Source organism: Lepidochelys olivacea (genome assembly GCF_965140295.1).
Source record: "Lepidochelys olivacea isolate rLepOli2 genome assembly, chromosome: 3".
Lineage (NCBI taxonomy): Eukaryota > Metazoa > Chordata > Testudines > Cheloniidae > Lepidochelys > Lepidochelys olivacea.
The window spans coordinates 147,078,574-147,105,010 of record NC_140413.1 but is presented as its reverse complement, the minus strand read 5'-3'; the positions used below and the strand labels follow the sequence as shown (position 1 = coordinate 147,105,010).

At 44.5% G+C, this 26,437-nt stretch overlaps 1 protein-coding gene across 6 annotated transcripts in view; it reads right to left on the bottom strand.

Annotated features, from left to right (window-relative positions):
* Positions 1–241: 241 nt before the first annotated feature.
* The window catches only part of CDC42EP3 (CDC42 effector protein 3), a 42,744-nt gene continuing 16,548 nt past the window's right edge, over positions 242–26,437 (bottom strand). For 3 of the 6 annotated variants that reach the window (XM_084624642.1, XM_084624638.1, XM_084624641.1), the window contains 2 exons: positions 9,271–9,327; positions 562–2,352 (listed from right to left, as the gene is read on the bottom strand). In XM_084624642.1, the coding sequence (XP_084480768.1) occupies positions 1,290–2,060 (771 nt within the window). In that variant the 5' untranslated portion in view covers positions 2,061–2,352; positions 9,271–9,327 and the 3' untranslated portion in view covers positions 562–1,289. The other 3 variants (XM_084624639.1, XM_084624640.1, XR_014711059.1) reach the window with 2 other exon arrangements.

Here is a 26,437-nt window from a genome sequence, read left to right as displayed (position 1 = left end):
GGGCTGACTCTGTCTCCTGCATGACTCATTTTCCCACTAATGTTCCATGCAGTGGACAATCAGCCCTCAGGTTGCCAAACCTCCAGGATTGTCCTGGAGTCTCCAGGAATTAAAGATTAATCTTTAATTAGAGATGTCATGTGATGAAACCTCCAGGAATACACCCATCCAAAACTGACAAGCCTAAATCAGGCCCAATATTTCATGTGAGAGCTACGTATTTAATCACAAAGAGACGGGGGAATTTAAACATTTATTCTTTATTGTATTGCTCAGAGTACCTATGCAATTTATGTATGTAGTGTAGTAAAGGATCCACATTTCCCCAAACATCACATTGCAGCACAGTCTCTTTACACGCTGTGAGTAATCAGTGCCTTCTTTAAAAGGTGACAATCAGTTGAAAGTTTAAGCATTTCTGGTAGTAAATGAAGGAAAAAGCTAAGTTATCAATACATATTTTTTCAAACACTCAAAAATACAGTTTACAGAGGACCGCCAATGAAGTCAAGCAACTACTTCGATGATACTCTATCTGTAAATGTAGACTCTGCAGTAAAAAAAAAAAAAAAAAAAAAGCCACATAAGCACAAAAATATATATTTTAACTTTTAAAATAATTTAAATACAGTAATATTTTGTTTGTGTTACCTGTGTTTACAACATATGGTCTATGATCTGATCTATAGATATAGGGCCAGATCCTTAGCACCTGAGGCTCTGGCCCATATTTAAAATTGAACAACCCCAAGCTGTTCACATTTGAACACAGAGCAATAGTTTAACACTGAAGAACTAGTTACAGTGCAGCTAAAAGAAATAGTACTAATGAAAACAATTTAAGATTCTAGAAAGAATCTTAGATGTAAAGCAATGTTGAAATAGTTAATATTTATTCTTCACCTCCTAAGTCTCTAGTCTGATGCTTACAGATTGATTACTCAAAAGCCACTAAAGGTCAATCAAGCTAATGGTCACAAGTAGTATTATCATCCCCCAACAACATTTCTTAATTTTCTGATAACTAATACTGGTATTTGAAAGACATTTGTATGCTTGCTGAAAACTTTTATTAAAATGTATCCTCTTGCTACGAGATGTTTACCATACTTAAAAAAAATAAAACAAAAACAAAAAACCACCACATGAAAAACATAAAAAAATATTTTTAAAGATTATTTTTAGAAAACCCAAACTGCAAATACAGCTGATCTTTTTATATATATATTCTTCAGTTTGTTTTTTTTTAAAATGCATCATTTACAAAGAGGCAAAAAAGTACACCAGTCCTAGGATTTATTTTTGTCCATTACATTGAGGACCTCATCCAGAAGTGAGGGTCCCAGGTCAAGCTGCAATGAAAGAAGCGAGCCTGCAAGATCTGAAAGGGATTCTTCTGACTTAGTCTCTGCCTTGGTTAGTTCACATGAGAGATGACGGTCATCAAGTAAGTCAACCGTTTGCCAATCAGTGCATTGTTCAGAAAGGCTGGATGAATGACTCTCTCTGCCATTAGTATAATGCAACCCAGAACTGTTCGGCTCCCATAGGATATCATCTTTGTACATTTCCCCATTCTCTAACTGTTTGCTTTTCTCCCGCAATTTTTCTTCCATTACTGGCTCACAACTAAGCCTTGGATTCTTTGATGGCCCAAAGGAGTCCCGCTTTGAATTAAATGTCACTGGTGATAATAAGGGCAACACAAGGGCTTGAGAACCACCAATGGCAGGAAGCGAGATGGCATTTTTGAGCACAGGTGAAGGAGTTTCTGTAAACATGGAGTCACAGGTGCTGTTTGCTCTTAAGAACTCATTATGTCCACCAAACTGACCAACTCTTGGTGATCCCTCATTCCCAGGTAACAGCTCATAATTTCCTTGCAGAAATGAGATGTCCCCAAAAACATCATGTTGTCCCTCTTTCCCAATGTGTATGGTGTGGCGAAAGTCTCCAAGTGGTGGACTGATCATATCAGGCGACAAAATATCCCTTAATTTGAATTTCTTCCCTTTCTTATTATTGGCAGCTTTCAGGTAGATGGGTGTCTTAGCTGGCATTTTGTTTGCAGATTTTGAGGTGGTCTGTTTTATAAGGGATGGGAAAAAAAACCAACCCACTTCTTATAGGAATTAGTGATTCTTCTCCAGCAGACTTTCAATGTTATCGTTGTCACATTATTGACTTGGATGGCTCTCACACATAGGGTCCATTTCTTCTGCAAAAGAGAATCTGGAAATTAAGAGCGCTGAAGAACCCCAATGCAGAGCCTTCCAAGTTTAAGCATACAACTGTCCTTCAGGTGAGGAGTCAGTGACCAAGTACTCTATTACTTCCAAAACCTGAGAAAACCTGTATGGGAAACAAAGCAGGTTATTAGCTTACTCTTCATGGTTCACTCAGCCTTGCTTTTACAAAAACAATTAGTAATGGTACTGACAGTTCCAGCCTGCAGATTAGCTTTATGATGTTGCTTCCCTTCATTAAGCAGGATAAAAGGCTTTAGTCTAACAAGGGCTAGCTAACCTCTTCCTGACTTCATAGTTTTTTGAAGTCAGAGTTCCTTAGACACGGTTGCTGAGCACAGTTCACTTGGTAAACTCACTATCTCCGTTTCTCTCTCACTCTGTCAGTCATATTCAGTCTGGAGAGGCAGCAATGATATTCAAAGGTTTCCACATTGACATTTAAAAGAAAAAACCTCAAACTTTTTAAACAAAACCCCACACTTTTTAACACAGAGGCCTATACGCATTAAGATTGAGATAGGTCTGAGAAAGTTCAAAGTTAGACTCATATAGCCAAGAGTTTCAAAAAATGGCGTCAAAGGCTATGACTTACAGCGAGCGGCACAGCTGCCCTGCTGTAAGCTCTCTAGTGTAGCCGCTCTAAGTCAATGGGAGAGAGGTCTCCTGTCGGCTTAATTACTCCAGCCCCAGAAAGTGGCAGTAGCTATGTTGGCTTGAGAAGCTCTCCCACAGACATAGTGCTGTCCATACCAACCCTTAAGTCGGCATCAGTTACGTTTGGCTAATTCACATCCATGAGTGACTCACATAACTATGGCAACTTAAGATGTAGTGTAGCCGTGGAGCCTAGATTTAGGCTCCTACCCCCACACTGAAGCATCTAAATAAGACACCTGATTTTCAAGAGTGTTAATCATCCACCACCTCTCATTGTCGTCCCCTCAAAAAAAGGAAAGAATCAGATCATTTATTTAGCAGCCTAACTGTAGGCCCTCTTTTGCTTCCCTGAAAGGTCAAAATTTTAGAAAGTTATGCACAACTGAAAAGATCTTAGAATGGAAACTCCCACCTCAGCCTTAACTACAGTTGTCATTAGCACGTCAATTATAATTAAGTTAAAAAAAAATCTAGGTCAATCCAAAATTGCACATTTGAAACAAATCACAGGACGTAAGGAAGTGCAGAAAGGGTTAAAAACCATATCCCAGGTTAAACTCTACTGAAGCCAATGGAATTAGGTTACAGGTTCTAACAGCAACATTAATTCAGGCAGGCTGTATGCTATCTGCAGTCAATTAGATTTAGTTACTAAAATGAGCATTAAAAATAAAGGTACATATTTAAGAACAGAAAACATCATTTATGTGCAAGGTGGTCAAGTTCACTTTAATTTTTTATTTCTTGGCTTTCTGGGTGCGACTTTCAAGCCAGTCCTCCAGTTTTTACAGGCAAAATTTCACATCCACAATTAACTGCACCTAGTATTGATTCAGGAAGGAGCAACATTGTGGGAGTAATTCACTGTTGGTGCCAAACAACACAAGAAAGACCGGCTCAGCTTGAAAGTCAGCCCTCTGCAAGGTTTACCCTTTTGACTTACTGCTAGTCAGTTCCTAAAAGTGCACACTAGAAAACTAAGTGCCTAGTTAAAAACTCTTAACTAACTTCTAACATGCACTGGAAAAGTGACCTTCATATCCCTCCCCTGGCTTCCCTTTCTCCATCATATAAACGTCAGCTACGTGTCCTCACTTCCAAGGAACTTTATGACCCTTCCTCATCCAATCTCATCTCTCATTCAGGATGATCGGCCCATGATGCCAGCCTCTGCAGCCCTGCTGTAACAAGAGCAAGGGAGCGGATCTGTGACAGCAGAGCTGCAGAGAACTTCTGGGGCTGCTGCAGGGCCCAGGACAACAGATCCCTGCAGGCAGAGGCAGAGTAGGGGTTTGTGGGTCCCTGGGCCAGAGCAAGTGGAGGCCCTTTCTACCCCTTCCACCTATAGTCCCTCCCACCCCCCGGCGCTCCTGCAGGGGAGGAGTGGGGTTGGGCTGCAGGGGCTTCCCCCACTCCCCAGCAGGAGCACCAGGCAGGTGGAGTGGGACAAGCCCCTGCACCCCGACCCCGCTGTCTGGCAGGAGCGGCGGGGGGACAGAGCAGGGCAAGCCAGTGCGGGGGCACCCATTTTGCTGGTGCTCTGGGGCACGGGCCCCATTGGCCCATGGCTATTCCACTACTGCCTGCAGACAAGGCAGGGGTGAGGGAAAGGAAGGCTCCAGTCCTAGCGGGGCAGAGCAGAGACCCCTGGCCAGGGCTGTCAGGAGGACAACAGTAACGAACCTCCGGCCACGGTGGAGGCCACCCAGTGCAGTGGCTGAATGGCTCAGTCCATAGGCAGGAACTGTTCAGGAACAGCCCATGGCCATGCGCTCATCCTCCTTCTGGCAGTCCTGACTGGGGGGGGGGGGGGGGTGGTCTCTGCTCTGCCAGGCCATGACCACATACTGCCCTGCACCTTGTGCCTCAGTGTCTTGGACCCCTGCTGTTGGTGTTGGTAGCCCCCTGCAACCCCGCTGTTGGCATTGCCCTAGCCATACCTCCCTCCCCTGCCTAAATTTACAGCAACTGTAAAAATAAAAATGGATTAAAACATTTCTTAAAAGTGAAAAATGCAGTATTAATAGCTGATATAAAAGTCCCGGATTCTGCCAAGGCTATTCATAGCACAATGAGGTCCTGGTCCATGACTAAGGCTCCTAGGCACAATGGTAAAATAAATAGATAAAAAGGGAACAAATAAACTTAATTAAAAAAAAAAAAAGGTGAAAAGGATCTCCTTCAAATTAAAAATAAAAACAACAACAAAAATCCACTGCCCCACCCCCACATACTTTGAATAGAGACTAGGCCTGAGACATTTGCGCCTCAATGACACATTTTCAGTTATAACCCTGTTTTCACTCAAGCAGTTTTACCTTCCAGTCTGTGTTATCAAGCAAACATTTATAATGCTGTCTCAGACTCCTTTCAGCAGTCTCGTCAACCCAGTGCACAGTCAGCATAAGCCTCCCTCATGCAGCCTAAAATTTTCAACGCATGCCTCAGTTTTTACCTCAGCCAGCACTTCAAAAACAGTTACAAGCTAGTTTTTGAGGACTAGGGCTACCAGGGAGAGGTAAATACATAAGGTAAAGGCGGATTCCCATCTCCACCCCCAGCAAGGCCAGACGCAATTCCCTGGTAAGAAACCCAGCCCCCACACCCACCCCATCTTTTGGGAGGGTGAGGATGGGATTTCTATTGGAGCAGTGGTTTTCAACCTGGGGTCCACAGACTATATCTAAGATATATATAATCCAGTGTCTCTGGATTAAGTTTAGAAGTGTGTGCAACAAGAGTGATGTAGTGGTGGGAGTCTGCTATAGACCACCGGACCAGGGGGATGAGGTGGATGAGGCTTTCTTCCGGCAGCTCACGGAAGCTACTAGATCGCATGCCCTGATTCTCATGGGTGACTTTAATTTTCCTGATATCTGCTGGGAGAGCAATACAGCGGTGCATAGACAATCCAGGAAGTTTTTGGAAAGCGTAGGGGACAATTTCCTGGCGCAAGTGCTAGAGGAGCCAACTGGGGGGGTGCTTTTCTTGACCTGCTGCTCACAAACCGGGTAGAATTAGTGGGGGAAGCAAAAGTGGATGGGAATCTGGGAGGCAGTGACCATGAGTTGGTTGAGTTCAGGATCCTGACGCAGGGAACAAAGGTAAGCAGCAGGATACGGACCCTGGACTTCAGGAAAGCAGACTTCGACTCCCTCAGGGAACGGATGGCCAGGATCCCCTGGGGGACTAACTTGAAGGGGAAAGGAGTCCAGGAGAGCTGGCTGTATTTCAAGGAATCCCTGTTGAGGTTACAGGGACAAACCATCCCGATGAGTCGAAAGAATAGTAAATATGGCAGGCGACCAACTTGGCTTAATGGTGAAATCCTAGCGGATCTTAAACATAAAAAAGAAGCTTACAAGAAGTGGAAGGTTGGACATATGACCAGGGAAGAGTATAAAAATATTGCTCGGGCATGTAGGAATGTTATCAGGAGGGCCAAATTGCACCTGGAGCTGCAGCTAGCCAGAGATGTCAAGAGTAACAAGAAGGGTTTCTTCAGGTATGTTGGCAACAAGAAGAAAGCCAAGGAATGTGTGGGCCCCTTACTGAATGAGGGAGGCAACCTAGTGACAGAGGATGTGGAAAAAGCTAATGTACTCAATGCTTTTTTTGCCTCTGTTTTCACTAACAAGGTCAGCTCCCAGACTGCTGCGCTGGGCATCACAAAATGCGGAAGAGATGGCCAGCCCTCTGTGGAGATAGAGGCGGTTAGGGACTATTTAGAAAAGCTGGACGTGCACAAGTCCATGGGGCCGGACGAGTTGCATCCGAGAGTGCTGAAGGAATTGGCGGCTGTGATTGCAGAGCCACTGGCCATTATCTTTGAAAACTCGTGGCGAACCGGGGAAGTCCCGGATGACTGGAAAAAGGCTAATGTAGTGCCAATCTTTAAAAAAGGGAAGAAGGAAGATCCTGGGAACTACAGGCCAGTCAGCCTCACCTCAGTCCCTGGAAAAATCATGGAGCAGGTCCTCAAAGAATCAATCCTGAAGCACTTGCATGAGAGGAAAGTGATCAGGAACAGCCAGCATGGATTCACCAAGGGAAGGTCATGCCTGACTAATCTAATCGCCTTTTATGATGAGATTACTGGTTCTGTGGATGAAGGGAAAGCAGTGGATGTATTGTTTCTTGACTTTAGCAAAGCTTTTGACACGGTCTCCCATAGTATTCTTGTCAGCAAGTTAAGGAAGTATGGGCTGGATGAATGCACTATAAGGTGGGTAGAAAGCTGGCTAAATTGTCGGGCTCAACGGGTAGTGATCAATGGCTCCATGTCTAGTTGGCAGCCGGTATCAAGTGGAGTGCCCCAGGGGTCGGTCCTGGGGCCGGTTTTATTCAATATCTTCATAAATGATCTGGAGGATGGTGTGGATTGCACTCTCAGCAAATTTGCGGATGATACTAAACTGGGAGGAGTGGTAGATACGCTGGAGGGGAGGGATAGGATACAGAAGGACCTAGACAAATTGGAGGATTGGGCCAAAAGGAATCTGATGAGGTTCAATAAGGATAAGTGCAGGGTCCTGCACTTAGGACGGAAGAACCCAATGCACAGCTACAGACTAGGGACCGAATGGCTAGGCAGCAGTTCTGCAGAAAAGGACCTAGGGGTGACAGTGGACGAGAAGCTGGATATGAGTCAGCAGTGTGCCCTTGTTGCCAAGAAGGCCAATGGCATTTTGGGATGTATAAGTAGGGGCATAGCGAGCAGATCGAGGGACGTTATCGTTCCCCTCTATTCGACATTGGTGAGGCCTCATCTGGAGTACTGTGTCCAGTTTTGGGCCCCACACTTCAAGAAGGATGTGGATAAATTGGAGAGAGTCCAGCGAAGGGCAACAAAAATGATTAGGGGACTGGAACACATGAGTTATGAGGAGAGGCTGAGGGAGCTGGGATTGTTTAGCCTGCAGAAGAGAAGAATGAGGGGGGATTTGATAGCTGCTTTCAACTACCTGAAAGGGGGTTCCAAAGAGGATGGCTCTAGACTGTTCTCAATGGTAGCAGATGACAGAACGAGGAGTAATGGTCTCAAGTTGCAGTGGGGGAGGTTTAGATTGGATATTAGGAAAAACTTTTTCACTAAGAGGGTGGTGAAACACTGGAATGCGTTACCTAGGGAGGTGGTAGAATCTCCTTCCTTAGAGGCTTTAAGGTCAGGCTTGACAAAGCCCTGGCTGGGATGATTTAACTGGGAATTGGTCCTGCTTTGAGCAGGGGGTTGGACTAGATGACCTTCTGGGGTCCCTTCCAACCCTGATATTCTATGATTCTATGATTCTATGATTTCCAAAGGGGTCCGCAAATGAAAAAAGTTTGAAAACCACTTTATTAGAGTGATCTCTTTTAAGGGCTCCATCTTTCATAGCCATCTCTGATTAACAGGGGTTTTAGCACTGTTTTACATACAAAGATGCACCAGTTTAACAAGATCAGCACATCACCATACCTTCAGTTCCACCGGTGTAACTTTTGGGTTCAGATCAAGCCTTAAATCTGAAGTCTCATCCCCAAACTGCTAGGAGGAAGGAGGTGCCTCCTGCAAGGGAGAGGGTCTCCACTATTTTGCCCCTACCCTTGGAACCTTCTCTCCTCTGATTAACTCCAGTGCATGCTCAGAACTTTCCCAAGCAGAAGCAACATACATCGGACATCTTCAGTTTCATTGCTGCTGTTCAGAACCCTGTGAGCAGCAGTCAAAAGTGACCAGAACCATGTTAACTTCACTTTGATGCTGCTTGGCAAAACTAAAAGCAACTAATCTGTGCATCTGCCAACTGAACAAAACGACACTGCATTGAGCCTGCATCAGTTTACATTTGGGAGGGTCTCTTAATTTACACAAGAGTTAGAAACATACGAAATAATCTTCAACTCTTCAGAATTTAACAGGAAAATCTCTGTACTTGCCTTGTAGATTTGTCACTTAATCATTAGATGAATGTATTTTTCAAGCCATGACAAGACACTCTTTGTCTTGAATTTAAAAAACCAGGAGATGCATTAGGTACTAGACTGCTATTCAGATACTTTCCTGTTTGTCAACACTAACAAGAACATGCATTGAAATGGTCCTCAATTAGCACAATGGCAAACTCCCTTGAAAAGCTGGGCACTCAACATACATACAGAATATATTTTATGCTGCTTACAAAACCAAAGGCCAATAGAGTAATCACGCAAGACAGAAATGGGTTCTACAGAAAATGCATTACTCAAACTAGATCAGAGGCTCTGGTGCAGCTACAACCCATGGCTGGCAGATGGCTGAAGTCAGGGCAAACTAGTCAGTACAGTACAGACAAGCCCTTAGTTATAATATAAGCAGTACTGATATACTTAATTAAGAACTTACCATCTCTTATCTCTGAAATCTCATCTAGATTTCTGTATCTGTAGCAGGCAGCAGGCCCTGGAAAATATGAGAGAAGGACATATATGTCTGTTTCCTGGAAAAGATCCCTTAACTTCCGTGTTTATATAGTCCCAAATCCCTTCTGAGTAGCTCCAACCAAATCAGTTAGTACTGTTTAGCTCTTTTGTTGCTCCCTGCTAAAGAGTTTGCATCCTTTTGATTCAGGCCACAGATTTAATTACTCCATAAAAGATTCAGGCCAATTCACATGCCAGTTCAGTTCAAGTGATTTACCCTAACTCTGCTCAACCCAGCCCTTTTAGATTAAATTTACCCATTCTGTCCCAGTTTAACTCAAAAGAAACTAAAGACGACAAAAAACGACAAATACATGAGAAAAATCACACACCCTGCTCCTCGCTGGACATATATTTATTTATCAGTGACAGGGAATGCATGGAAAGCTTCAAATATTTGATGTCTTGGTGAGCTGAAGGGAGTATAAAAGGAACTGGTTCATTTTCAGACACACTTTCCTCTCCACTTCCCTTCCCAAAGGTGTGAAACACTTCTTATATGGATTCTGTCCCTAAACGTTTTCATTTCCTCTAGTTAGATTCCCTCAATTTAGTGAAACGTTAGAAGAAAAGTATGCCAGCAATGTTTAGACAGGTGGCGAAGATAGTTGAACTGCAAGGATAGGCTAGGACAGATGGAAGGAACTTAGAGTCCCTGCCTCTAGATATCTTCCATGTCTGCTCTCCCCACAAAGTCCCTTCTTATGTTGAGGATTGTCGTAAATATAAAGGGAAGGGTAAACACCTTTAAATTCCTCCTGGCCAGAGGAAAAACCCTTTCACCTGTAAAGGGTTAAGAAGCTAGGAGAACCTCGCTGGCAAAATGACCAATGAGGAGACAAGATACTTTCAAAGCGGGGGGACGGGGGACGGACAAAGGTTCTCTCTCTCTGTGTGACGTTTTTGCCGGGACCAGAGCAGGAATGCAGGTCAGAACTCCTGTAAAGAGTTAGTAAGCAATCTAGTTAGATATGCATTAGATTCTGTTTTGTTTAAATGGCTGATAAAATAAGTTGTGCTGAATGGAATGTATATTCCTGTTTTTGTGTCTTTTTGTAACTTAAGGTTTTGCCTAGAGGGATTCTCTATGTTTTGAATCTGATTACCCTGTAAACCATTCTGATTTTACAGAGGTGATTCTTTTACTTTTTCTTTATTAAAATTCTTCTTTGAAGAACCTGATTGCTTTTCATTGTTCTTAAGATCCAAGGGTTTGGGTCTGTTTTCACCCGTGAAAATTGTTGAGGATTTTTATCAAGACTTCCCCAGGAAAGGGGGTGTAGTGCTTGGGGGGGACTTTTTTGGGGGGGGAAGACATTTCCAAGTGGGCACTTCCCCTGTTGTTATTGTTAGACACTTTGGTGGTGGCAGCGTTTAACCTAAGATGGTAAGAATACGCTTAGGGGGTCTTTCATGCAGGTCCCCACATCTGTACCCTAGAGTTCAGAGTGGGGAAGGAACCTTGACAAGGATGAAAATAAATAATCACACTTTTGGAAAAATCATTCAGCTATTTGCATCTTTAAATCTTGCAGCCTTTCCCATATGGAAAACCCCCTCACACGATCAAACCCCACTGGATAAAAGCACCTTAGTTGCCTCTACTTAAATGCACAATGAGATAAAGCTGCCATTATAATGGTCATACTAAAATTTCAGTTACCCACCCCACTGAGATTGTAATTCACTCATCTAGGAACTATTATTTTAGTCTTTCAATCAGCAATCTTAAGACAGCCTTGTACTTATTAACACCTGAAAGGATATCTCTGAAATCAGAAAGGTGTCCCACAATGTCTGTTCTCACCTCTCTGGACCATCAGTTTGAACTCTACTGCCCTGATCTCAGGTTACTAACCGTCAGCCCCACCCCATACATTCCTTTGCAAATTTGAAAGTCCCCTTCTTGTTTGCTCCGTGATGTGTACAGTGGTCTCAGCACATCTTTCTAGGTGGCCATGCCTGCTCCACACAATCCCGCACTTGGAGCAATGCCGAGCTGCTGGACCTCATCAGCATTTGGGGAGAGGAGGCAGTTCAGTCACAGCTGCGCTCCAGCTGTCGGAATTATGATACCTATGGACAGATTTCTAGATGTGTGATAGAAAAGGGCCATGACTGGGACACACTGCAGTGCAGGGTCAAAGTGAAGGAGCTGCGCAACGCCTTCCACAAGGCTTTCCTCTGGTTGTTGTTTTTTAATAAAAGAAGAATTGTTTTGATGTGAAAACAATCTTTATTCCATTAATTGAAAGAAAATAGAGCCCCGCAAAGTGGTAGGCAATTGTCTTAAACCTTCATAGTGTATCGTCTGCACCAAACACAATCACCTCCTAGCATTACAAGAACTGCACTCCCTAGCATAGCAACAAATATTAGTGGCTTTCAGCTTCAAATTGATGCCTCAAGGCATCCCTGATCCTTATGGACCCATGCTGCGCCCCTCTAATAGCCCTGGTCTCTGGCTGTTCAAATTCAGCCTCCAGGCGCTGAGCCTCAGTGGTCCAGCCCTGAGTGAAGCTTTCACCCTTCCCTTCCGAATTATGATGGAGCACACAGCGAATTATGTACAGCACACAGATATAAACATAGCAATATTGTCATCAGCCATGTCCAGCTTCCCATACAGGCATTTCCAGGGGGCTTTTAAACAGCCAAATGCTCACTCCACAGCCATTCTGCACTTGCTCAGCTTGTTCTTGAATCACTCCTTGCTGCTGTCAAGTTGCCCTGTGTATGGCTTCATGAGCCAAAGCATTAAGGGGTAGGCTGGAGTCTCCCAGGATCATAATGGGCATTTCGACTTCCCCTACGGTGATCTTCTTGTCTGGGAAGAAAGTCCCTGCTTGCAGCTTCTTGACAGGCCACTGTTCCGAAAGATGCACGTGTCATGCACCTTTCTGGACCAGCCTGCGTTAATGTCTGTAAAACGCTCACGGTGATCCACAAGTGCCTGGAGAACCATGGAGAAATACCCCTTGTGATTAATGTACTCGGTGGCTAGGTGGTCTGGTGCCAGAATTGGCATGTGCGTGCCATGTATCACCCCTCCGCAGTTAGAGAAGCCCATTTGTGCAAAGCCATCCACAATCTAATGCACGTTGCCCAGAGTCATGGTGTTTCGGAGCAGGATGCGATTAATGGTCCTGCACAGTTCCAGCAACGTGTCTCCAGTCCAGCTGTTTTCTGTATGCTCCATAATATCTGTGAGAGTAAGGGGGAGACGTTTATGGAGGGGTGGGAGGTTGAAGCAAATTGCCTGGTGGCCGATTTTGAGCACCCAGACACCAAGGCGATTTAGAAGAGTACAGCAGGGTGTGCTGCACATAGGAAAGGCTTTGAAAACCAGTTTCATGACCTGCCAGACTACGGTGTGACAGTTCTGTGTGTTTCTCCTTGCTGCAAACCCGCCCCCCTTTGTTGATTTTAATTCCCTGTAAGCCAACCACCCTCCCCCTTCAATCACAGCTGGCAAAGGAAATAAAGTAACTATTGTTTTGAAACCATGCATCTTTCTTTATTAATTAAAAAGAACGGAGATAACTGACAAGGTAGCCCGGGTGGGGTGGGGGAGGAGGGAAGGACAAGGCCACATTGCTTATTGTAGCCCCACTGCAGATCAAAACGGTTTGAATGACAGCCTTCTGTTGCTTGGGCCATCCTCTGGAGTGGAGTGGCTGGGTGCCCGGAGCCTCCCCCGCACGTTCTTGGGCATCTGGGTGAGGAGGATATGGCACTTGGGGAGGAGGGAAGGCGGTTATACAGTGGATGCAGCGGGGCTCTGTGCTCTTGTTGGCTTTCCTGCAGCTCCAACAGATGCTTCATCATATCAGTTTGCTCCCCCATTAGCCTCACCATCGCCTCCTGCCTCTGCTCTTCGCGCTCACTTAATGCTTTCCTGGCCTCTGCCACTGAATGCCTCCATGCATTAAGCTGTGCCCTATCAGTGCGGGAGGACTGCATGAGCTCGGAAAACAAGTCATCGTGAGTGCATTTTTTTTGCCTTCTAATCTGCGATAACCTCAGGGATGGAGATGATAGGGGGCGCATGGAAACATTTGTGCCTGCAGGGGGAGATAAAAAGGAAGAGTAAAATGCAAGATGATATATTTCTGAGAACAAAACAGAGACTCTTTCACAGAGAATCAAGCAATTCACAACAGACAGCACATGTGCTTTAGGTACAAGGTTGCATTTTGCCTTTTATATTGAGCGCCTGCCGGTATGGCGACACATCACACATGGCTGGGCAACAGAATTCGGTTTCCAGGCAGCCACAGTAAGCCTATCAGTACGCGGGATTGGCTTCTTATGCCTTCATAACATGTGGGAATGGTTTCAAACTGCAGCGCCATCCTTTCCCACAGCAAGCAATGGCGGTTAGGTTTCACATTTAAAAAGGAGGGGCTGCGCTTTTCGGGTGGATGTGCAGCACACACCTCCCCCCACCCCACCACGTGGCTATTCTCTGGGATGATCCCTTCACCCCTCCCCCTGCCACATGGCTATTCTCCGGGGTGATCCCTTTTAGCCAAGCACAAACAGCCCGGCATGAACGTGGTCCTTTTACTGTTCCCTTACAAAAATTCCCCTATTTCAACCAGGTGAGCATGAATGATATCACTCTCCTGAGGCTAACACGGAAAGATATAGACCAAATGTTGCTTGAATGCGACCAAAACCCAGGACCATTCACTGCCACGCTTTGTGCTGCAATGATTCCAGACTACTTGCTACTGGCTTGGCGTGGTGAAGTGTCCTACCGTGGAGGACGAAATAAGGCAGCCCTCCTCAGAAACCTTCTGCAAAGGCTTTCAGAGTACCTCCAGAATAGCTTCATGGAGATGTAGCTGGAGGATTCCTGCTCCATCCCCAGACACGTTAACAGACTTTTCCAGTAGCTGTACTGGCCATGAATGCATCCCAATTCTTCAGGGCAAATCAAACATTAAACACTATTGCTTTAAAACCCTGTACTGTAGTTACAAAGGTGCACTCACCAGATCTGCCTTCTCCGGCTTCAGGGTCGGGGATCCCACCTTGGGAGGGTATTGGCTCCAGGGTGATGAGAAGGTCCTGGCTGCCAGGGAGAATGGATTCACCTCTTGCCTGCTGCACATCCTCCTCCTCTTCCACAAAATCCTCCTTGGTGTTGCGTGAGACTTCCCCCCTTGCAGGTGTCCACGGACAGTGGTGGGGTACTGGTAGGGTCCCCCCCTAGAATGCATTGCAGCTGATCATAGAAGCAACATGTATGGGGCTCTGACCCTGAGCGACTCCTTTGTCTTTTGGTAGGCTTGCCTGAGCTCCTTGACTTTCACGCGGCACTGCTGCGTGTCCCTGTTGTAGCCTCTGTCCATCATGCCCTGTGCGATTTTTGGCACATATATATAATTAGTATTTCTTCTTTTTGATCGGAGTTTGGCCTGCACAGATTCTTCTCCCCATACAGCAACCAAATCCAGTGTCTCCCTTTCGGTCTATGCTGGAGTTCATTTGCAATTCTGGGGGGACTGCATGGTCACCTGTGCTGCTGAGCTCACCACGCTGACCAAACAGGAAATGAAATCCAAAATTTCCCAGGGCTTTTCCTGTGTACCTGGTTAGTGCATCGGAGTTGAAAGTGCTGTCCAGAGTGGTCACAGTGGAGCACTCTGGGATAGCTTCCGGAGGCCCAAACCGTCTAATTGGATCTGCACTATCCCAAATTCGACCCAGCAAGCTCGATTTTAGCGCTACTCCCCTCCTTGGGGAGAAGTACAGAAGTTGATTTTAAGAGCCCTTTAGGTCAACGGAATGGGGTTGGTTGTGTAAACGCATTCATTTTAAAATTGACCTAATGCGGCTAATTCGACCTAACCCCATAGTGTAGATCAGGGCTTAGAAACATGGGTGTTGAGAAAGTTTTAATGCCAGAGTAAAAACTTTGTATATGTGTAAGTGACAAAACAAAGTGCAAGGCAATGGAAAACAAGACAATTTGTATGAATCCTATTCATGGGTAAGAGTGAACCTCTATGTTGTAGGTCTTCCCTTCCCCAAAGATTAAAGTAGAAAAGATAAATCACCATGGGTGGGAGGGTGGGGAAGTATTTAACTGGATTAAAAACTCTGCTCTCCCGCAGACCTCAATGAGTAGGTCTACACAGCAACTGGGGAGGTGTGATTCACAGCATGGGTAGACAGACTCATGTTAGCTCAGCTTGAGCTAACACACTCAAAACAGCAATGTGGACACCGCGGCACTTGCTAGCACTCGACTAGTACTCGATGGCTCTCGCTAGCCGACTGAGTCGAAACCCTGGGTTTGAGTTCAGGTGGCTAGCCCGAGCTCTCACTAATGTTGCACTGTCCACACTGCTATTTTTAGCATGAGTCTGTCTACCCGTGCTGAGAATCACACCTCCCAGCTGCAGCGTAGACATACACAATAAGGTTTTTGAGCAAAACCAAGCTCTTTTAAATGAGCCAGGCATCATTTCCCCAAATAGGACTTTTTATAAATCATGTATAATTCAATATAGGTCATTAGAATAATTTAAAATTCTTTTCAGTTTTGTTTTAGATCATCATATGGAAGAGAACCCAACAGAATGAAAACGAAGTGTTCAAAATGGGCCCAATCTTGCATTCCCAATGCATGATTTCAATGAGAGTTACATGTGTCAGCATCATCGGACTGGAGTTATTACATGTTGGGTGCTCCATTTCTCATACAAGTGAAAGACATGTGTCAGACACTACCTTTCTAGCTGGGATATGTCATTGTCACCTATCACTTGCCTCGGACTTTGCTGATATGACTGCACCATGCCAGAGAGAAACGCAATTCTTGCTGCTTCCTTTTGGAATCTGTTTGCTGACAATAAACATGACTTGGTAAAGAGTCCTCCACAGGAGTCATGTCATGTCCGATATATAATGTACCTGGTATATCTTTTTCTGGAAAGTATCAGGGGGTAACTGTGTTAGTCTGTATCCACAAAAACAACAAGGAGTCTGGTGGCACCTTAAAGACAAACAGATTTCTTTGGCCATAACCTTTCGTGGGTAAAACACCATTTCTTCAGATACAACATTGGAAAATGTTGCCCAGCTTTAATTATATATAAGAATAATGCCCAAAGCCACTTAAATATTTAGGCTCTGAGTGCCTGGTATTGCTTTGAAAACCAGTTATGCTTCAGATACTGCTTTGCAAAAGCAGACTAATTTCAACTAATTAAACATGATCGGACCTTATTCTACGTTTGGCAAGAACAATAAAGGTACAAAGCATGAAATACTAGAGAGTGTGGCAGCAGCACCACTATAATTAAGAATGGAACTAGCTCATTAACAGCTCATTTTTCTAAAGCTCTACGATCTCCAGGCTCTCTCAGACGGTCTTGGAAAATGAAGTACATTTTGAGGGTCTGATGTCGGACTAGTGGTCCAAATTTAAGGTTTTTGGAGCAACTGGTTCTTGAGATGCAGCCCCCTAAAAATCATGTTTTTTTTAAATAAAAAAGTGCATGAATTCCAAGTGAGCCCACGTACTATGGCTCTGATCATTCCCAAACTTATCACACCAGATTGGGACTGATCTCAGCTAGTGTCCATCAACCACTGTCCCTTTGGGGGAGCAATATTTCAAAAGTTATGCAGGGTAAAAGTTACACCTCACAGTGTGGCTCCAGTCAATTTGATAACCCAGAATTTGCCCATGTGCAGCGTGAGTTCTGTCAACACAGCTTTGCAGGCAGCCTAGAATTAAGGTGGCAGTCTAGGACTGAATCGAAGCAGCACCTATCTGTGAGAGAGTGAGCTTTCTAGGAGCAGGAGTTGTACATATTACTTGCTTTCTGCCTGCATTCCATAAGGTCTCCTTCTGGAACTTTTGTCCTGAGAACAAAGCTTAAACTCTGGTAAAAGCTGATACTTCAAAGTGCTCCAATATCCACATGAATATCCAGATTTTACTTTTGAAGTATTGTCAGGAAAAATTGCATTAATTAACAGAGGGAGGATGAAAGTCTGGTAAACAGCAGAGTGATGTAATCATGACATGCTCCTCACCCATTTCCTGAAGAATAGGATTGAATGTGATAAGAGAAAAGCAAGTAGTCATGTCTCATCTATAGCAACAGGAAAGGTCATGAGGTTGCCAAATCAGATTATTTTAAGTAACTTTTGGCTTGTTTTTGTGGCATGGGGCAGTTGTTTTCATGCAGTCATGTGGCCTGCGTTTTTTCCTGCTTGCCTGTGGGGAAGCTGGAAAAAAAACAACCACGACCCAAACAAATAAACAAACCTCCCCCCCAGCTCCTTTTTTTTTTTTTTTGTTGTTGAGATTTTCACAAGTTTTTTTGGGCCAATCAGGCTTGGTTTTAGGTGTTTCTCTGGCACGGGTCCCAAAAAACTCTGGAAAGGTCTCTCTCACATGGGAAGGAACATGGGGTCCCAAAGAGACAGCCTGCCAATCCCACAAATTCCTGAAACTTCAGTGAAGGTAAATTCACATCTTGTGAGGGCATCAGCCTTTCATTGCTGCTTCTTTGGTCCAAACTGCAAGAAATTCATGGAGTCAACTGGGAAAAAAAACTACGATGGAGTCACTAGGATGGAGCTTCCCTGGATCCACCAGATTCCTTCTGGCTGCAGAATACACTTATGTTTTGATTTATACTGCAGCAGTCACTGTAAAAATGTCCACACGTTGCTTTGACAGAGCATTTCTAAAACTGATCTACAACACTCCTACTATATTAATCTTGTGCCTCTTTTGAGCATAAACTGCCAAGAATAATCATGCCAAGGCAGGCAGACTTATAACTTGAGGAACAAATATTCACTGTGAATTAGAACAAGACCAAAACCCATAAATTTTCATTTTTAATCCAAGGCAGAATTTGAACCTGAAGGTGAGAGACTCACACAACAGCCCTCTATAGGTAACCCCTCCGATATCAGATTTATTGTATTTTTTCTTTCATGTCCTCCTCCACCACCCACATTCTAGGATTCTTTTTTCATATGGAAAAAATACTTCATGAAGTCAACAAAAATCTTTTTAGAGGATACCTTTTAAAATGTCACTATATATAAACTAGATTCATTGGATAATTAATAATATTCTTCACTGTATGTCTCTCACACACACAAAATATCACCTCTTTAGATAACTTGATTGTACAAGTTTGACAGTCAAAAGAATACTAATAAACTCATGGTTTGTGTATGTTACTATAAGATCTCCGGATAGTTGCTGAATTTTCTTTTCCGGAACCCAACGAAATTTTTGGAAAATACTGTGGGATTTACTTTTATGTAAACTTACTCAAAATACAAGAATAATGAACATTTGGTATTTTTGAGTAGTTTTAAATTAAATTTATTTACCTTAAAAAAAAATCTCCAATCTTCTTCAGCTTTTCACTACCCACATGAGAGCGCCACATTCACCCCTCTATAGAGACGGTCTAATCCTCCCACATCACCTGTCTCCTTCAGAGTCCAATGTTGAAGACCAAACAAAAGTAAATAAAATATTTAATAAAAAAACCGAAGTTATAGGCATTTCTAAATCTTGCAGCTGTATTCTTGTAGCACGCCCTTTCAAACAACTCAAAACACTCTGAATAAAGCGCATTAGAAGTAAAGCTTTTATTTATATAACAGTCACTGGGTTTCAGAATTAACCCTCCTAAATTCACAGCTCTCAAAGCTACTGTTTCAGTGAGTTTATCAACTCTGGAAGTCAACATTTCAGTGGGTCACATCTGGAAAAATTTCAATGTGAGCAGAAAGACTAAAAACCTCATTTTTAAATGAAAGCTAAACTTGCAATATACAAACATTGAGACTACCAAAAATCCAGAGAGAGCCTTAATCTTCACTATGCTTTGACTCTTCTAACATGTGCACTTCTAGTGTCTTTACTTATTATTTCAGTAAAATGTATAGACTGGTGTGTTTTTATTGCTTGATTAAACCAATAATAACACTATTCTGGTGGAATGCCCTTCATACTTGAGAATATTTACTTCTCCCATGTGGGAGAAGATATGAAAAGCTATCTTGTGTGTTTTTTCCATGTATTGGAGCACTGCTGTTGGACTTTCCATTGTAAGTCCCTAATTTCATAATTGCTTAGCAATAATCATTTGCTCTCTGATGAAACTTGGCATACAAAAAGTCTCAGGGCACAAAAGTGTTTTAACAATTTTGAAACCACCTTACTTCACATTAAAAATTGTACATTGCACAGTGCTAAAGTAACAAGTATCTCTTAACACTATGCTCTAGCTGCCTTAAGTATTTTGTTAGTATGTTTTACAATTAAATGTTAGGTGTAAATAATGTTAGGATTAGCAGCTGGTTCTCAACTACTGTGCACACAGGGACACTTTTCCAAACTCATTTTGCTAGCTTGAAAGACCAACGTAGTTCCTTCGGCCCGTTTCGGCTCTCACTCAGTTAGAAGTAACTGTTGAAACCAATGGAATTACATCAACCTACAACTGGTGTAAGTGAAATAAAAAAATCACACCGCTTTTTCCCTTCTTTCCAATTAAAGCAGGATGGACCCTTAAGATTTTGATGCATTATATGTAACTCCACATCATCCACTGCACTCTTGCAAAAGCAAAGAATAATTTTAATGTCACTGCTGCTCCTACAAGTAGTGGGCCTGGTCCTCTTACACCATTTTAACTCTACTGATAAAGACATTACAAGTGTGTCCCCAAGAGGAGCAGTGCAGTGACTGACTGAGCATGCATTCACTTATGTGCCTAATAGGGGGATGCTACAGACAGCAACAGCAGAAGCACAGACACAATCCATACAGACGGGTTTGTCCTACAGGAAAGAGGGAAAATTTGACATATTTTATAGAATCATCGATTCCAAGGCCAGAAGGGACTATTGTGATCATCCAGTCTGACCTCCTGTATAGCACAGGCCACAGAGCTTGACCAAAATAATTCCCACAGCAGATCTTTTAGAGAAACATCCAACCTTTATTTAAAAATGGTCAGTGGTGAAGAATCTACCACGACCCTTGGTAAGTTGTTCCAATGGTTAATTACTCTCACTAAAAAATGTACACTTTATTTGCAGTCTGAATTAGTCTAGCTTCAACTTCTACCACTGGATTGTGTTTCTCTGCTAGACTGAAGAACCCATTAGTAAATATTTTCTCCCCATGTAGATACTTGTAATCAAATCACCCCATAACCTCCTCTTTGACACTGTCACCATAAGGCATGTTTTTAATCCTTTAATCATTCTCGTAGCTTTTCTCTGAACCTTTTCCAATTTATCAGCACCCTTCTTGGATTGTGGACACCAGAACTGGACACTGTATTCAAGTAACATTTACACTGGAGCCAAATATAGAGGTAAAATAGCCTCTCTACTCCTGCTTACGATTCCCTTCTTTATGCATGAAAGGATTTCATTAGCCCTTTTGGCCACAGTGTCACACAAAGCTCATGTTCAGCTGATTATCCACCCCGACCCCCAAATCTTTTTCAGAATCTTATGCAAAATTTCAGTCTTATGCAAAATTTAAATCCATGACCTTCAAAGTCTGGATCTGGTCAACACCTACACAGTCACTCACATATACTACCCTCTTTAAAAATGTCCCTACTCTTCCTGTCATCAGGCACTTTCCTTTGCTCCTGCAGTTTCAAGACAGAGCATAGCTCTAACCTCAGAGAACGGAGCCTTGTGTCAAACTGAATTAGTGCAAAATTCAAACAGCAACAGTATCTGATGTGAAAAACCAGAAGATTTGTACCAGAATTTGTTTCCACCATGAATATTATGACTAATGTTAAAGAATATCCTGTACTTTTAAATATTTCATATTTAGACAGACTTCTACTGTTTTGGGGAAAGTAGGACGTTAAGGAAGCTGTCCTTAAGACATTTTCACAGTGCATAAATAACTCTGAGGAGAATACGGTCTCTGTTCAGCTACTGCACAGCAGAACTAACCAGAAACATTAGTGCAGTCCATGGTATTCCATCTTAATCATCGTTCCCATAATCTATTAATATTAAAGAGTTAGTAATTCAATAATTGAGTTACTTCTGCACTACAAGTCAGGATTCTGGGAAGAGTTATTTCCCATCCCACCCCTCCCCTTTAGGGCATTAAAACACCCAGTGTTTCAAAGATTTACCAGACACCAACTAACCAGGTCAGTAAGAAAAATAAGGAGAGGCCAGCAGCAAAGCAGAGAGAGGCCATGCCTTTGCGAAGCTTCAGAGGGGCAGCCATGTTAGTCTGGAACTGTAAAAGCAGCCAAGAGTCCTGTGGCACCTGATAGACTAACAGATGTACTGGAGCATGAGCTTTCGTGGGTGAATACCCACTTTCTTAGATGCATGCGAGACGCTCAACTAACACTCCACTTCCTTTCCCGGTGGTGGAAATCCCAGCAACTTCTCCTTCAAGGAACTTGCTCAGAAACTCTAGCTCCAGTAGAGCAGTTAAGTCCCTGATATATTTTGAAGTCATTATTTTAAAACTGAAACTGAAGACTAGGCTGCCAGGAGTTGCAGAGCCTCATTGGCAGCTAACAGAGAAGGGAGCTAGGCAGCAGAACAAAGCAACCAGAGGAGAGGTGGTTTCCTCTTTAGTCTTTAGCTTCAGAGAAACGAGAGAGGAGAACGTCTCCTGCTCTGATGCCTTCCACCAAGTTCCCTTCTGATCATACCTAACCGCAGCTGAATGGAGCTGCCCTTAGCTGTGAGGGGACCCCAATGAGTCCTTTAAGATTCGTGAGGAAGGAAAAGAAGATTTGGGGCAGGGGATGACAAACAATGAGCTTAAGGATCTATGGGTGATGCTACTGAATTAGGGTTTATGCCTTTACACATGTGGAGGCCTCAACTCCTGCACACTTCCAAAGTTCAGCTGGAGTAGGAATCATCACATGGGCTTCAAGAGGTCTGCAGGCAGAAAGAATGGAAACAGCCACTGATGTGGTGCTCCCTCTCCCAGCTATTATGATCATCCTAGTCACCCCTCTGCCTTCTACATATCTCCTGAGATCAAAGGAGGAAGTCCCCATCCAGCCCATGTCTACATGAAAGGTGCTCCCCTCTTGCAGAACATAGGAAACCAGCAGGAAAGAGAGTGAATGTCCTTGCTCTCTCTCTCTAACTCAAGTCCACTATTCTTCCTAGTTCCATGTTAAAGCTATTTACAGGGATAAAGGAAATTTAAGGCAAAAAACAAAACCGTTTTTTAGGGTGGAGAGTGAGTATCAGTAATTTAAGGATTAAAACCTTTACTAAAATCAATGCAGTCATCAAGAAAAAAAAAACAAAAACAAAACAGACCAAACATCTCCCCACACCATTAGAAAGTCTGGAAATCTAGAGCAAAGATTCGACTTTCAAGAAACTAAAGTATTGGAATGCATGGAGGAAATTCACAGTTAAGGTACTTATACAACCAATGCTGCCCCCCCCCCCACGATAACTTAAGGAAATCCATAACAAAGAGTTTGATCGCACCAGTGACCACAGAACATTAATCTTTACTATAGGAGGGTTGTGCTGACTCAGGCTTTGTCTACACTGGCAAGTTTCTGCACAGTAAAGCAGCTTTCTGCGCTGTAACTCCCGAGGTGCACGCACGGCCACGCCACTGGGTGCGCAGAAACTGTGCAGTTGCAGCTCTGTAAAAAAACCACCCTGACAAGAGGCGTAGAGCTTTCTGCACCGGGGCTACAGTGCCTCGGTGCCAGTGTAGACACCGTGGCAATTACAGCGATTGGCCTCCGGGAGGTGTCCCACAATGCCTGTCCTCACCTCTCTGGTCATCGGTTTGAACTCTACTGCCCTGCCCTCGGGTGACCAACCAACCATCAGCCCCATCCCGTAAATTCCTTGGGAATTTTGAAAGTCCCCTTCCTGTTTGCTTGCTGATGCATGCAAGCAGTGGTCTCAGCACATCTCTCCAGGTGACCATGCCTGCTCCATACACCAGGCGATCCCCCGCTTGGAGCAATGCCGAGCTACTGGACCTCATCACCATTTGGGGAGGAGGCTGTCCAGTCCCAGCTGCGCTCCAGCCATAGGAATTATGATACCTACAGACAGATTTCACGATGCATGACAAAAAGTGGCCATGACCGGGACATGCTGCAGTGCAGGGTGAAAGTGAAGGAGCTGCAGAATGCCTACCCCATGACACGGGAGGCAAACCGCTGCGCCCATGAGCTGCCAGTTCTACAAAGAGCAGGACATGATACTTGGTGGCAACCCCACCTCCACTACTGAGCCAGGAGGAGGAAATCTTGGACGAGGATGTGGAGGGGGAGGGAGACCCAAAGGCAGAGGACAACAACTCGGAGGTCAGAGATGCATGCAGCCAGGAGCTCTTCTCTACCCCAGAAGAGGCTAGCCAGTCACCACTGTCAGAGCTTGGCAAAGTGCAAACAGGAGAGGAGGCCCTTGGTAAGTGGCTCTGATTTTGGGAATCACTGAAGCAAGTTGTTAGGAGCAGGAGGATTGCAGAAAGCAGGCTTGTGTCTGTATGATGCACGTACCACCATGTGCCTAGTCTGAGCGGCAGAACAGGGTGTTGACGGACTCCCTCACTTCACAGGAATCTGTTTCAGAGAGCTCCAGGAAACTCCCATGAAGATACTGAGCAATACGCTGCCACAGTTCTTTGGCAGAGCTGCTTTGTTTCTTGTCCCATTAAGAGAGGGAACCATTGCTCCACACAGGTGAGTGGCTTCTGCACTGGCCCTTATGCAAGAGTCTTGGAGAAGACCCTCCCTTGATTCCCTGCTCACTCTCAGCAGCGAGATATTGTCCGTAATGAACAAAGCCTGTGGAAAATGTGGGGGCAATAATTATTATAATGCCCCCCAACAGTGCTGGCTCTCCCCATGAGCCACGTGCCCAGTGGACAGTACGGCCCTGGAACACTGATTTCCCATACCCCTGTGGTTACTCGCCATTTTGGGGGTCTTGTGGCTCATATATGCTTGCCTGGGGTCAGCTAGTTAGGGATAGGTATGTGAATAGTGGCAGTGTCTTAAATCACTGAATCAGAGATCTGTATGTTGCAACCAATACTGCTTCTGTAAAATGTTGCATTTTGGCTTCAGAGATATGAACTTGGGAGCCCACCCTCCCTCTTTATCATCGCCGGCTGAATGGCTGTGCAGAATTAGAAAGCGCCCACAAAGAACTAAAGGGGACTTTCTGCATGATGTCATGACGCACTCCACAGACGAAAAACAAGAATCGAAGGAGTGGTGGGACAGCGAGAAGAGGGACTGAAAGGGGAAGGCGGATTGCCAGAATGAAGCCACGGAGAGGCTCTTAAACGTTATGGAGCGCCAAGCGGACCTGCTCCAGGCGCTACTAGCGCTGCAAACCGAGCAACTACGCACCCGTCCTCCCCTGCAGCCGCTGTAGCAAAAAACTCTTTCCCATGCGCCCCACAGACACTGCCAACACACTGATCCACAATCACCTCCAGTCTGTACCCACTGAATTCCACTCCTGCCCCGTCACAGGACAGCTCTGTGGACTCCTAGTACCCACTGCACTCAACACCCATCCCTCTGCAGTTTAGCTCTGCTGAAGATAAAGTGTGCGCTGCACTGTATTCCAAAGGACAAGGTTGCATACAATACTTGGACATATATAAATCTTTAACTGTCCCGGGACCCCACCTCCTCCTGGGACCCTCCCTTCGCCAACTCCCAGAGTGCTAATGTGTTTTTTTGTTTGTCTCTCTCCTCAGGTTGTTGTTTTTTAATAAAAGAATTGTTTTGATGTGAAAGCAATCTTTCAATTAATGGAATAAAGAAAACAGAGCGCCACAAAGCGGCAGGCAATTGTCTTAAACCTTCATAGTGCATCGTCTGCACCAATCACAATCACCTCCTAGCATTACAAGAACTGCACTCCCGAGCATAGCAACAAATATCAGTGGCTTTCAGCTTCAAGTTGATGCCTCAAGGCATCCCTGATCCTTATGGACCCGTGCTGCGCCCCTCTAATAGCCCTGGTCTCTGGCTGTTCAAATTCAGCCTCCAGGCGCTGAGCCTAAGCAGTCCAGCCTTGAGTGAAGCTTTCACCCTTCCCTTCACAAATATTATGGAGTGTACATCACATGGCTATAAGCCTAGCAATATGGTCATCGGCCAGATCCAGCCTTCCAAATAGGCAGCGCCAGCGCGCCTTTAAATGGCCAAAAGCACACTCAAACAGTCATTCTGCACTTGCTCAGCCTGTTCTTGAACCGCATCTTGCTTCTGTCAAGGTTCTCCGGGTATGGCTTCACAGGCCACAGCATTAAGGGGTAGGCGGGGTCTCCCAGGAGCACAATGGGCATTTCAACTTCCCCTACGGTGATCTTCTGGTCTGGGAAGAAAGTCTCTGCTTGCAGCTTCTTGATCAGGCCAATGTTCCGAAAGACGTGAGCATGATGCACTTTTCTGGACCAGCCTGCGTTAATGTCCGTGAAACACCTATGGTGATCCACAAGCAAAATAAAGAAATACCCTTTCCAATAAATGTACTCAGTAGCTAGGTGATTTGGTGCCAGAATTGGAATGTGTGTGCCATCTATCACCCCTCCGCAGTTAGGGAAGTCCATTTGTGCAAAGCCATCCACAATGTCATGCACGTTGCCCACAGTCACAGTCTTTCGGAGCAGGATATGATTAATGGCCCTGCACACTTCCGTCAACACAAGCGGCAAGCTCATTACACAGTCCCATGAATGTGGCTTTCCTCAGCCGAAAGTTCTGCAGCCACTGTTCATCGTCCCAGATGTACATGACGACGTGATCCCACCACTCAGTGCTTGGTTTCCCCAAGCCCAAAAGCAGCGTTCCACTATGGTCAGCACCTCCATGAATGCCACAAGCAATCTCATGTCATAGTTACTACACGTGGCAAGATCAATGTCACACTCTTCTTGCCTTTGAACTTTAAGGAATAACTCCACTGCCACTCATGACGTGTTAGTCAGAGCGAGCAGCATATTGGTCAACAGTGCAGGATCCATTCAGGCAGACCGAAGAGGCAGAGCACACAGTACACAAACCTTTGAAAGA